Genomic DNA, 12,577 nt, shown 5'->3' with positions numbered 1-12,577 from the left:
GCTAACATCTGTGCCTATCTTCCTCCACTTTATATGGGACACCATCACAGAATGGCCTGACAAATGGTGCCTCAGTTTGCACCCAGGATCTGAACCCGGGCTGCCAGCAGTGGAGTGCACGTACTTAACCGCTACACCACAGGGCTGGCCCCCAGCCATCACTATTTTTTAAAGTAAGATTCTGCTTGTGCTTTATAATAATATTGATCCTCTGCTTAATATCTAAGCCAAGGATTGGTGTTCCAGAATAGGGAGGAAGTATCAGTTATCTATTAATATGTAACAACGAATCACCCTAAAATGTAGTGCTTAAAACAACAGTTTATTGTTTCTCATGATTTGGTGGGTTGACTGTCCAGTTCTTCTGCTGGTCTCACCTGGGCTCACCAAATGGCTGTAGTCAGCTGGGGCTGGATAGTCTAAAATGGTTCCTCACATGGTATGGCTGGATGGCTGGATAACTTAGCCTCTTTCTTCATAGTCTTGAATCCTAGACTTCTTCACATGATGGAAGAAGTGTTCCAAAAGGGCAAAGCCTCTCAGGGCTGAGTCTCCACAAGTAACCCACTGTCACTTCTGCCACATTTTATTGATTAAAGCAAGTCACAAGGCCAACCCAGATTCAAAGAGTGGGGTGGAAACTCCACCTCTTGATGGGAGGTGCTGCAAAATGTTGCGGTCATGTTTTTCAGTCCCACAGATGAGATGACAAAAGGCAGGTGTGCTAGGTGGAATACTGGCCTCTGCGTTCCAACACCAGTTCTCTGACAACAACTGAGTGTCCTATAATTCAATTCAATTCTGACACTAACCACCTGGAACAACCAGGTGAAGAGATACACAGAGTGACAAGGTCTGGAAAGTCTGGATGGTCCCAAGAGCAGAAGCTTCTGTCCCCATGGAGTCAGGGTGCATCACCCTCCCAGTACATCAGTGTGTTTACCAACCAGGAAACTCCTCAGAGCCTCTGTGTCCTGAGTTTTTTAATCAAGGTTTCATTACATAAGCATGATTGATTAAATCATTGGCCCGTGAGTGAGCTCAGTCTCCAGCTCCCCTCCCCTCCCCAGAGGTCAGGCAGCTGAAAGTTCCAGCCCTCTAATCATGTGGAGGGTTTTCTTGATGACCAGCCCCCATCCTGAAGCTATCTAGGGGCTGGGCCTGAGTCACCTCATTAGCATAACAAAGATACTCCTATCACTGAGGAAATTCCAAAGGTTTTTGCAGTTGTATGCCAGGAACCAAGGGCAAAGACCAGAGAAAGAGAGAAAGAGAAAGAGAGAGAGGTTCTTTTTGGTTTTTTGGTTTTTTTTGGTTTTCTTTACCTTATCCCCACTAAGGATATCCACGTCCTAATCCCCAGAACCTGTGAACATGTTATGTTACCTGGCAAGGTGGAATTAAGGTTGCAGATGGAGTTAAGGTTGCTAATCAGCTGACCTTAAAATAAAGAGGTTATTCTGCATTGTCCACATAGGCCCTGTATTAATACAAGAGTCCTTCAAAGGGAAAGAGGGAGGCAGAAGAGTCAGAACCAGAGAGATGGCATCCTGAGGAAGACTCAACAGGCCCTTGCTGGCTTTTCAAAGATGGAAGGAGGCCACAAGCCAAGGAATGTGGGCAGCCTCTGGAAGCTGGAAAAGATGAGAAAACAGGTTCTCCCTTAGAGCCTCCAGAAAATAACAGCCCTGCTGACACCTTGATTTTTAGCCCAGTGAGACCCATTTCAGACTGCTGACCTCCAGAACTGTATGAGAATAAGTTTGTGTTGTTTTAAGCCACTAAGTTTGTGATAATCTGCTATAGCAGCAATAGGAAACTAATACAGCAGGGCTTAGAAAAAGGAAGAAAATGACATTACTTTTCATCGTGGAAGGCAGCATGATAAATATATGCTTGGAGCTTCCTGTTTAGCTGTTGAAAACTGTCATTCTGTTCAAAATGCAAATAAATTCACATTCTTTGAATCTCTCCTACTTCTTGAATTATTTACTACTCCTTTTTACCTCCAGCCTTCAGTGGAGCTCAAAACTGCCTAATTTGACTACAGAGGATTCTCTCTCTTAATTAAAGTACATCTGTGTGTCTGATAGATAATAGATCCAGAGAAGGGAAAGTAACTCTTCACACTGATAAGGAGGATACATTTGACCTCGTTGATTCATCCAGTGATAATTTGTTATCTTTAGTGTACCAGGATCTATGCCAAGCACAGTTTTATATTTAAAAGGAGTTATGATCTAATGCATGGTACAAAACTTAATTGGCACAGAGGGAAGGATTTCTTGCTAGGCTTTTTGTTAGAGTCACTGACGCCTACAAGTGGTTTTATAACTTCTCAACTTACTCATAAGTTTTAATCTCTTTTTCAAAAGCACAAACTAATGCAATAATAATAATAATAACAATAATAATGGCTGACACTTATGGAGCACTTACTGTGTACCGAGGCTGTGCTTAATATTTACATTCTTTGTCGTAGTTCATCTTTACCACAGCTCCTGCCTCTTTTTATTAAATTACTCCTTCTGTTACTTTTTAACCACGTTTCCATAAATACACAAAAACTCGATGTTTACATATCTCTATAATTTACTCTCTAGTTTTATCCCCTTTCTGTGATTCCTGATGAATCCTGAAATATAATAAAACAAAATTTTACCTGAGTGCATGAGAACTTCCAACCTTAAATTGAAGGGAAAGGGAGAATAACTACTTTATTCACAAGTATATGCCTGAGAAATTAGAGGCACAGAGCTTAATTTGACACAGTTAACACTAATTACATGTTAGTGGCCTTAGTCTGAGATTTTTCTCCAGTGAAACTAATCATTTGCTGATTTATTTCTTTAGGAACCATACTACGTACGTTGCATCAAACCCAATGACAAGAAATCCCCACAGATATTCGATGATGAACGCTGCCGGCATCAAGTAGAGTATCTTGGACTACTGGAAAATGTGAGGGTGCGTCGAGCAGGGTTCGCCTTCCGCCAGACGTACGAGAAGTTTCTTCACAGGTGAGAGAGACTAAACAGAGAAACCTGATAGCACACGGAGAATTATGGAGTCCTCCCCACGTGTGACAATGGGTCAGCACGGATTGGGCCATCTAAATATTTGTTGAGTGAACAAAAGAGTGGAGGAAACTTCAGATATGAAAGACTTTCCCAGAATCAGCAGAAGTCTCCCTGAGTTCATTGGTTTATGGATCGTGGAAAAAAGTGCATTCTTTGGGGGGACATTGTGGGCATTGTAGTATAGTAGAAAGAACAAGGATTTGGAGTCACTCTGGGTTGGATCCTGGCTATGCCATTCATTTGCTGCGTAATCTTGGGCCAGAAGTTTAACTTCTTTGATTCTGTTTCTGCATCTGTAAAATGAGTATAGTAACACCTACCTCATAAGGCTCTTGTTGTGAGGATTAAATTAACCTAAGGAAAAAGTCTAGGCGCCTGGCACATCATAGATGTTCAGTTAATGCTGCTTATCATTACAGATATTAGTAATTATAATAATAAAACAATATTAAATAGTCAATCGTGGAGGTCCTGAAATTAGTCTACCTAGTTTGAATCCTGGCTTTGTTGTTTCTTAGCTTTGAGACCTTGAGCAAATCATGTAACCTTTCTATGCCTCAGTTTCCTCATGTGTAAAATGGGGATAATAATAGTAACTACTTTGTAGGATTGCTGGAGCACTAAATGAGATAATATGTATAAAGCACTTAGAATAGTACCTGACATATAGAAATCACTCAATAAGTAAGGTATCATTGTAATTGTTATTTATTGTTAATAATGATAATGATAGTTGACAACTGGGACTCATAAGAATAATGCTTTAAATTCTCTCTGTTTATTTATTTAAAAATGTTTATTGAACATTTCCTATGCTCTAGACTACAGATTCCACAAAAATATGAATAAATAAATACATAAAATATTGGACAGTCAGAAGAGTCTCTAAGGAGATAATAATGACAGGAGGTAACCAGCTGTACAGAGATCAGAGAAAAGAGCAGGTGGGGCAGAGGGAACAGCAGGGAAAAGGCTCTATTGCAGTAATTAGTGTGGCGTTTTAGGAGCCAAACATAGTCCAGTGTGGTTGAAGGATGCTGAGTGATGGGGCAATGGTGTGAGATGAGATCAGAGAGATGGACAGGGGCCAGATCTTGTCGAACCTTGTAATCCAGACTAAACAGTTGAGATTTTGGCTAAATGTGATAGAAAACCATTGGTGGATTTTCAGCAGGGAGCAACACAGTCTTATGGATGTTTTAAGAGATCACTGTGGTTATTGTGTGAATAGAAAGCAGAGAGATGCTTAGGGATGCTGTTGCAGGAATCCACAGGAGATGGCTTAATGATAGTACCTTGAACAAGGGATTATTGTAGATCTGAGTAGTCGACAGATGCAGGATGTTTGGGGGAAAGCTGACAAGACTTGCTCTTGGATTGGCTAGATGAGAGAGAAGTAGAGAGGAATGAAGGATGACAAGTAGATTTTGGCTTGAGCATCTGGGTAAACGTGGTACTATCTGCTGAGATAAGGAAGATCAGGTAAGAGAAGTTGGAGGAGGAGGGCATGGAACAGGGGCGAAGACGGAATCAAGATTTGTCTTTTGACTGGGTTAGGTTTGAAATGCCTACTAAACATCTAGGTAGAAGTTAAGTAAGCTATTGGATATACATATCTGGAGTTCGGGAAAAAGTCCAGGCTGAAGATAGAGATTTTGGAGTCATTCGTATATAGATTATATGTAAAGTCTTGGAACTGGATAAAAAAGAGGAGGAGGCCTATGCCGACATTTAGGTTTGTGGTCTGACGCAAAGGAACCAGCAAAGAGAAGAGCAGGAGCAACCAATGAGATAGAAGAAATACCAGAAGAGGGTTATGTCACAGAAGCCAAGAGAAGATGGCATTTCAAGAAGAAAAGTGTGGTTACCATTATCAAATGTTACTGTGCAATCAAGTAAGATAAAAGCAGAAGCTTAATTAACCATTAGAATTGGCAACATAGAAGTCAAGGGAGAAAGGACTGGGCAGAGCTCAATTTGAGTAGGATGGGAAAGAGAAGTGAGGAGTTGGATGCCTATAGACAACTCAAGAATTTGTGCTGTGAATGAGAGCAGAGAAAAATGACAGCAAGAGCTGGAGTGGATGGGAAGTCAGGAGATACTAGAAAATGTTCGTATGCGGGTGGGGATGATTCAAAACAGAGGGAGAAACCAGTGACGCAGGAGGGAGGGAGATAATTGTAATAATAACATCCTTGAGAAAGCAAGAGGTAGAATCCCAAGCACAAATGGAAGGTTTGTCAGCTTTAGATAGGAGCGGGGACACTTCACCCATAGCAACAGGCCGAAAGGCAGAGAATATGGATACAGATGCAGGAAGGCTCAAAGGTTGCTGATGGCAGAGATGAAGACATTCCTGTCTGATTGCTTCTGTTTCCTCTATAAAGTATGATACAAGGTCATGAGCTGGGAGTGAGGATTAGGAGAGGTGATATAGGAGGTTTGAGGGGAAATGAGAATACTGATTTTGGAGCGCAGGAAAGCATAGGTTTGTATAGTAGGATTGCTGCCAGGAAGATCTGTGCCCATTTGAGATTTGAGGTTATAAACATACAGTGAGACCTTGCAGCATCGTCTGTTTTTCTCCAATAGTGTGAAGCTACTTGTGGGCAGAAGAGAAAGGGATTGCACTGAATGGAGACTCTTGGAATGAATAAAACTTTATAGCATATTAGCCTGGAAAATTGAAATTTAATTTCGTATTGATGGAAAGGTTATGCTCAAAACTGAGCATTTTCCTTATGGAAATCACACTGTTCTTTAAACTTGGTTTTTCTTTTTTTGTTGAGGCTGTATAGTAGGAATGTTTTCATGGGTAGAGATGTGTTTATTCTGTGTCTTGATTTCAAACAGTGTCAACTTGTAGAAAAATTGCTAGTCCTTTATTACTGCTCTTAGAATTCCAGCAATTACTCAATCATAGAATTTGTTTTGGCATTGTTACCTATAGAAAATCAGTAAAAGTTAAATATTAGAATGACCAGGGTAAGAATGGCTAACTATACAATGGGGGGGCTGAACTAAAAATATATTTATCTAAAATATTTATGTATCTAACTAAAAATATATTATCATGAGACAAAGTGGAAACCACAGAGAATAGTTGAAGTAAGAGAACCATAGGCAAGCTTGGGAGGGGACAAAGAATTTCCCCAGTGCATATCTTTACCTACTTTTAATCTCTTTTTGGACTTATTTTACTTTCAACTCAAAGTGTTTTGGTATGTTTTTTGGCATGGAAAACATGCTATCTGATTGGATTATGTTTTCTAATATTCATGTAAAAACAAAGACTAAAAAGAACCTGTGAATTTCAAATGTGGTGGTCTTAGTACAAGCTTAAATCTCCCATTCCCACTCCAAAACGTCCCCAAATAATGTAAAATATGTATATTTAAAACCAAGTAAATGCACAGCCATACCATGCAATCAAAAGGGGGAATCGCAGTGAACTTTGAAAACGTGAGTCACTGCTAAATATGATATGAAGCAGATATGAATACCCAGAAGTAAGTCAAGGTTGCAGGTTTAAGGAAAGAATGCCTTGTGAGGCTTGAGCTGCCATTCAGGAAGCCGTCCCAGCTGCTGTGCTGGAGTTGAGCACAGCTGCAGCACCAGGAGGTTGCCATAATGGCCGCGACAAGGAACCACCTCAGCAGCTGCAAGGGGGACTCGTAGGCATAGTGGCCAGGACCCAGGAGGAAAAAGTAGCCCTCTTACAAGAGGCTAACAAAGGCCCCGATGTGCACAGAAGGCCTCTGGGGAGGGAGGTGAGATAACAGTTAAACGTCTGAGAAAGATCAGATGATGAAAAAGAGACAATAAGCTAAGCCAGTGAAAACTTTACCCACAAGGAACCAGAACAAGGAGTAAAGGGCATTAGAATAAGCCTCTTTAATATTTTCAGAGAGATAAAGGAGAAAATTGTGGTCGTAAAATAGGAATATGAAGTTAGAAACAGGTAATTATTAAAAAGATAATTAGAGGGGCCGGCCCCGTGGCTTAGCGGTTGGGTGTGCGTGCTCTGCTACTGGCGGCCCAGGTTCGGATCCCAGGTGCGCACCAACGCACCGATTCTCCGGCCATGCTGAGGCCGTGTCCCACATACAGCAACTAGAAGAATGTGCAACTATGACATACAGCTGTCTACTGGGGCTTTGGGGAACAAAAAAAGGAGGAGGATTGGCAATAGATGTTAGCTCAGAGCCAGTCTTCCTCAGCAAAAAGAGGAGGATTAGCATGGATATTGGCTCAGGGCTGATCTTCCTCACACACAAAAAAAAGATAATTAGAGATTTAGATAATGAAGATCAAATTAAGCACAACTGAAGAGTGAACTGTCCATCAATGGGAGAGTGAGTCAGGAAACTTGTAGTATAATCATACAGTGGTTACTGATCAGCATTAAAGAGAGTGAACGACTGATACAACAACAACATGGATGTGAAAAAAGATGGTCGTAAAAGAGTACATACTTTATGCTGCCATTTATATGATGTTCAAAAACAGGCAGAAATCAGAACAGTGGTTAGCTCTGGGTTAGGAAATAAAGTGGAAAGGGGGAGGGGGATGGGGGAACTCTGAGATTATGGAGATAATCTGTATCTTGATTGAGGTATCAGTTTCATGGGTGTATACATTTTTCAAAACCTATTGAATTGCATGCTTAAATGTGTGCATTTCCTATATGTAAATTTTACAATTAAAAAAAAATTTGTTTTTTAACTAAACCTTTTCTAAAAAGTAAATTAGTGAGCTAGAAGATCAAGCTGAAGACTTTTTCCAGACTTGTTCACAAAGAAAAATTGCTGGGAAGTACTAAAGAAAGGTCAAGCAGTATGTAAGGTTGATCCAGGAGTGTTAAAACCCGTCCAACAGGAGCACTGAAAGGAAAGAAGAGAGAGAATAAATAGAGGAAGCTTGGTACAGATGTTAGCTCAGGGCTAATCTTCCTCAGCCAAAAAAAAAATAAATCAACAGTGGCCAGGAATTTTCCTGAACCAAAAAAAAAGACACAAATCTTCAGATTGAAGGAATACACTGAGTGTAAAACATATAAATTTTTTAAAAATGAAACTTAAGTACATTATGTTAACTTTTAGAGTGTTAGAGATAAAGAAAAATACTTAGCACTCCAAGAAAAAAGACAAACTACCTACCAGGGAATGAGAATATACTAACGTCAGACTTCTCATTAGCAACAGTCCATGCGGATAGACAAAGAAGCAACATCTTCATGGGGAAGGGAAATGAACTTGATGCTTAGAATTTTATTCCATGCCAAATTATCATTCAAGAGTGTGAGTAAAGGGCCGGCCCGGTGGCTTGGCAGTTAAGTGCACGCGCTCTGCTGCTGGCGGCCTGGGTTTGGATCCCAGGTGCGCACCGACGCGCTGCTTCTCCGGCCATGCTGAGGCCACGTCCCACGTATAGCAACTGGAAGGATGTGCAGCTATGGCATACAACTGTCTGCTGGGGCTTTGGGGGAAAAATAAATAAATAAATAAAATTATAAAAAAAAAAGAGTGTGAGTAAAATGAAAATGTTCCCTGACATATATAAGCTCAGAGTCTTTACTATTCATAGACCCTCTCTGAAAAATCATCTAGAGGATGTCCTTTAGCAAAAAGAAAAATAAATGCAGAAGGGAAACATGGAATGCAAAAAAAGCAATATTGAACAAATAAATCGGTAAAACTTTTTGTGAAATCTAAACAAGTATTGATTGTTAAGGGGAAGAAAGAAGTCTTTAGTAGTAACCTGGAACAAAAGTTAAAATGGGAGTGAGAAGTATAGAGAAGTAAAGACTTTTGTAGTGTTTATGGGAAGGATGTAGATGATAATAGGAAAAAAAGATGTATATTTTCATATAAATGTATAATTTTTTTTTTTGCTGAGGAAGATTAGCCCTGAGCTAACATCTGTTGCCAATCTTCTTGTTTTTTTTCTTTTCCTTGAGGAAGATTAGCCCTGAGCTAACATCTGTGCCAAGCTTCCTCTATTTTGTATGTGGGTCGCCACCACAGCACAGCCAATGAGTGGTATAGGTCTGTCTGATGATTATCTAAGTGGAGATCAGGTCCTCTCTAGAATCATCTAGGAAGAGAGCTGGATGAGACGGTGGGCGTGCATCTGGGAAATTAGCCTATTCCTACTCTGTGGGCTGTGTTTATCTTCCGCTTTACATAAAATGTGTTTGTTCAACTTCAGAAATTGACATTTTATTTTATTGTCATATTGATTGAACTAATTAACAGTGGGACGTGGAGTGGGATAGAAGGTGTGTAGGACGTTGGACTAATGTTTCCAGTGATAGTGGGAGAAAAAGTAATATTTTCCACAGTGAACTTTAGCTTTTAAATTCTGCAGATTTTTTTGTAAGCTAGGTTTGTACCTAAATGTTTACTTGTCAATTTTCTTTATTTTCATTCTTTTATTGAAAAAGAGAGAGAAGGATTTTAAAGGTACTCATAACCTTAGAAGCTGCTAAAGTCTTTCAGGGAGGTAAAACTAATTGTTAGAAAGCAGATGAGTTCAGCTTTATAATTTGCAGATTCAGGACGTTGTTTTGCTGGAGAACTAGGGTCATGCCCTTTACCATTGGGAATAAAGGAAGAGCATCTTCATCCTGACGTGTTAGCTGAGCAGTGTGGCAGTAGGATTTCTTCTGGTTTCTGCAGCATGCCTAAAACTTCAAACACACACCGTTACTACAGGTCTTAGGGCCCAAATGTTGACTCTTATTCTGGTTTTACAGTGAATTTGGAAGGTTTCTGATTTTGTTTCCTTTTTTCACATGACATTGTGTAAAATTACCTCTCTCTTCATATTAGAACTCTTTCATTTGGTTTCTATTTTTGTCCCTATCTGGCAAGTGAGTAGGCTTTTAAATGTATTTCCTTCCATTTTTTCATTCATTCAACAGGTATCTGTTGCCTCATAGTACGGCAGGCAACGTGATAGGCACGTGGTATATAGTAGGGGGCAAAATGAAGTCCCTGCCTTCGTGGTACCCACAGAACGGTGAGAGAGACTAACATTAAACAGATAAATTCACAAATCAATGTGATTACAAACTGTGATGAATGGTGTGGGAAAAAAAAAAAAACCAGCTGACTGCCTTAGAAAGGAATAATGGAGGTAAGGGTTGATGGTTGATGAAGATCAAGAAAAGACTAAAGGATGAGAAGGAGCCAGCCTTTCAACGAGTAGGTTAAAAAGTATGCCAGGCCATGGGAACAGCATATGCAAAGGCTCTGAAGCAAGAAAGAGGCAATCACATTACAGGACCCTAAAGAAGGCCAATGTGATTGGAATATAGTGATGAAGGCTGAGAGCAGGAAAAGATAAAAGTGATGTAAGGCTTTTTAGATAATGACTCTGGCTGCTGAGTTTGCAGAGTGGATTGGAGAGGAAATGGAAAACAATTCAAGAGTCTGTTGTAGTAAACTTGCTGGTGGCTTGGATTAGGACTGTGGCAGTAAAGATGAGAATAGTTGAATTTTAAATATATTTGGAGGTGGAGTCAGTAGGACTTGATGAAGGATTAGAAGGAATGATGGAGAAGAGAAGGGATCAAATATGATCCCAGGATTCTGGCTATACTAACTGAGCACATTGAAGTGGGAAAGACTGAAAGAGAAGTTTGAGATGCCTTCAAGATCTATGTCGGCATCGGATGTATGAGTCTGAAGCTCAGAACTGAGAGCTGGGCTAGGGATAATAAATTCATGAATTGAAAAATAAAGTAGATGAAGTGACGTGGGGAGGTGTACATGGAGAGAAGAGAGCCTGATATGAGTCCTGGGGTACTCTAACATTTGGGAGTCGAGTGATGGAGGAGCAGTAGCCAGAAAATGAGATTGAGAAGAAATATCCAGAAAGACAGAAGGAAGCCAGGGAGTGTGTGCTGTCATGGAAGCTAGGAAAAGAGAATTTTGTCAAGAAGAAGGATCAGATGCCACTTTGATATATGTTGTCTTAACCAGAAATGTGTAAAACCCTGTGAGGAAAACGTAGACTCCTGAAAGATGCAGAAATAAACTTGAACAAGTGGAAGGATATTCCTCGTTCTTGGATAGGACGACTCAACATCATAGATAAATTGAATGAATTTAACGTGGGAACTCAATAAAAATACCAGCAAGGATTTGTTTGTTTGTTTTGTGATTGTTTTTCCCTGGAACTATACAAATTGATTCTAAAGTTCATATGGAAAAATAAACATGCAGGAATAGCTAGAAGGACCTTTAAAATAAAAAGAATGAGGAGAGACCACTAGATATTAAAATATACTTATAACGTCTATAATTAAAACTATGTGGTACTGATGCACAGATGGACAGATAGAGCAATGAAACAGACCAGAAAGCCCAGAAATGAACTGAAGTACATATGAAAATTTAGTGTATGATAAAACTGGCATATTAAATCACAGGGAGAAAGGCAAATTTTTTAGTAAATAGTGTTGGAAATAGCCTTTTGTCAAAATGTAAAATTGGATCCATACCTCACACCATATATTAAAATGAACTCCAAATGGAGCAGAGATCTCAATGTAAAAAATGAAAACATAAAAATACTAGAAGAACACATAGGTGAGTTACTCTGTAATTCACTCTGTAATTACTCTATGACTTAAAACTCAGTTGCAATATATGTAAAACATTATTAAATTTGACTACATGTATTAAACAACTTTGCATGGGGGAAAAAAGCACTGTGGTAGGCAGCCTTCTAAGCTGGTCCCAGTGATCCCTACCTCCTGGTATTCATACACTGCATAATCCCTTTCTGGTGAGTGTGGCCTGGGCCTAGTGATTTGCTTGTAGCAAAATGGAATATGGCAAAAGTGATGGGATGTCACTTGTGAGATTAGGCTGCAAATGGCTTCGATTCTCTGACTTCTGTCTTGCTCACGCCCACACTCTCATGAAGAAGCTGGTTTGGAGTGAGCTGCCCTATGAGAGGCCCACATGGCAAGGAAGGAACTGTTGGCTGCTTGTATATGGAAACACAATTGATTTTTGTGTATTGATCTTATATGCAGAACACTGCTTGGTTTTCTTTTAGTTACAATAGTTATCCAAAGATCTCCTTGATTTCCTTTGATGAGAGTCATATTGTTCATAAGTAATGTTAGTTTTGTTCCTTCCCCATTCATTTACCAGTTTATTTATTGGTCTCACTATACTGGCTAGAAAACCTGTGGTAGAAGCATCCTTGTCTTGTTTCTGTTTGTAAAGAGAATGCTTCCAAGCTTGCCCCTCTATGAAGGGTTTTGCTGTAGGTTTTTGGTAAATAGCCTTTATTAGATTAAGGAAGTACCCTTCTATCCCTAGTTTAGGAAGAGTTGTTATTATGAAGGAGTGTTGTATCTTATTGAAGTATTTTTCTGCATCTCTTATCAGGCTAATGAAAGTCACTTCTATTCCTAGTTTGCTAAGACTTTTTTATTTTTCCTTTCTATGAAGTGTCTCTAATTTTATTGTATAGTT

The 12,577-nt window shown here is 39.7% G+C and overlaps 1 protein-coding gene across 3 annotated transcripts in view; it reads left to right on the top strand.

The window, feature by feature from the left end:
• MYO1D (myosin ID) overlaps window positions 1-12,577 on the top strand; it is a 305,600-nt gene that overhangs the window by 130,452 nt on the left and 162,571 nt on the right. For all 3 annotated transcript variants that reach the window (XM_058560353.1, XM_058560350.1, XM_058560352.1), the window contains one exon: window positions 2,854-3,020. In XM_058560353.1, coding sequence (XP_058416336.1) covers window positions 2,854-3,020 — 167 coding nt within the window. The remainder of the gene's footprint in view (window positions 1-2,853; window positions 3,021-12,577) is intronic.

The sequence above is a fragment of the Diceros bicornis genome, chromosome 18, assembly GCF_020826845.1.
Source record: "Diceros bicornis minor isolate mBicDic1 chromosome 18, mDicBic1.mat.cur, whole genome shotgun sequence".
In the NCBI taxonomy this organism is placed as follows: domain Eukaryota; kingdom Metazoa; phylum Chordata; class Mammalia; order Perissodactyla; family Rhinocerotidae; genus Diceros; species Diceros bicornis.
Note: the sequence above shows the minus strand (reverse complement) of the source record. Positions and strands in the feature narration are given on the sequence as shown.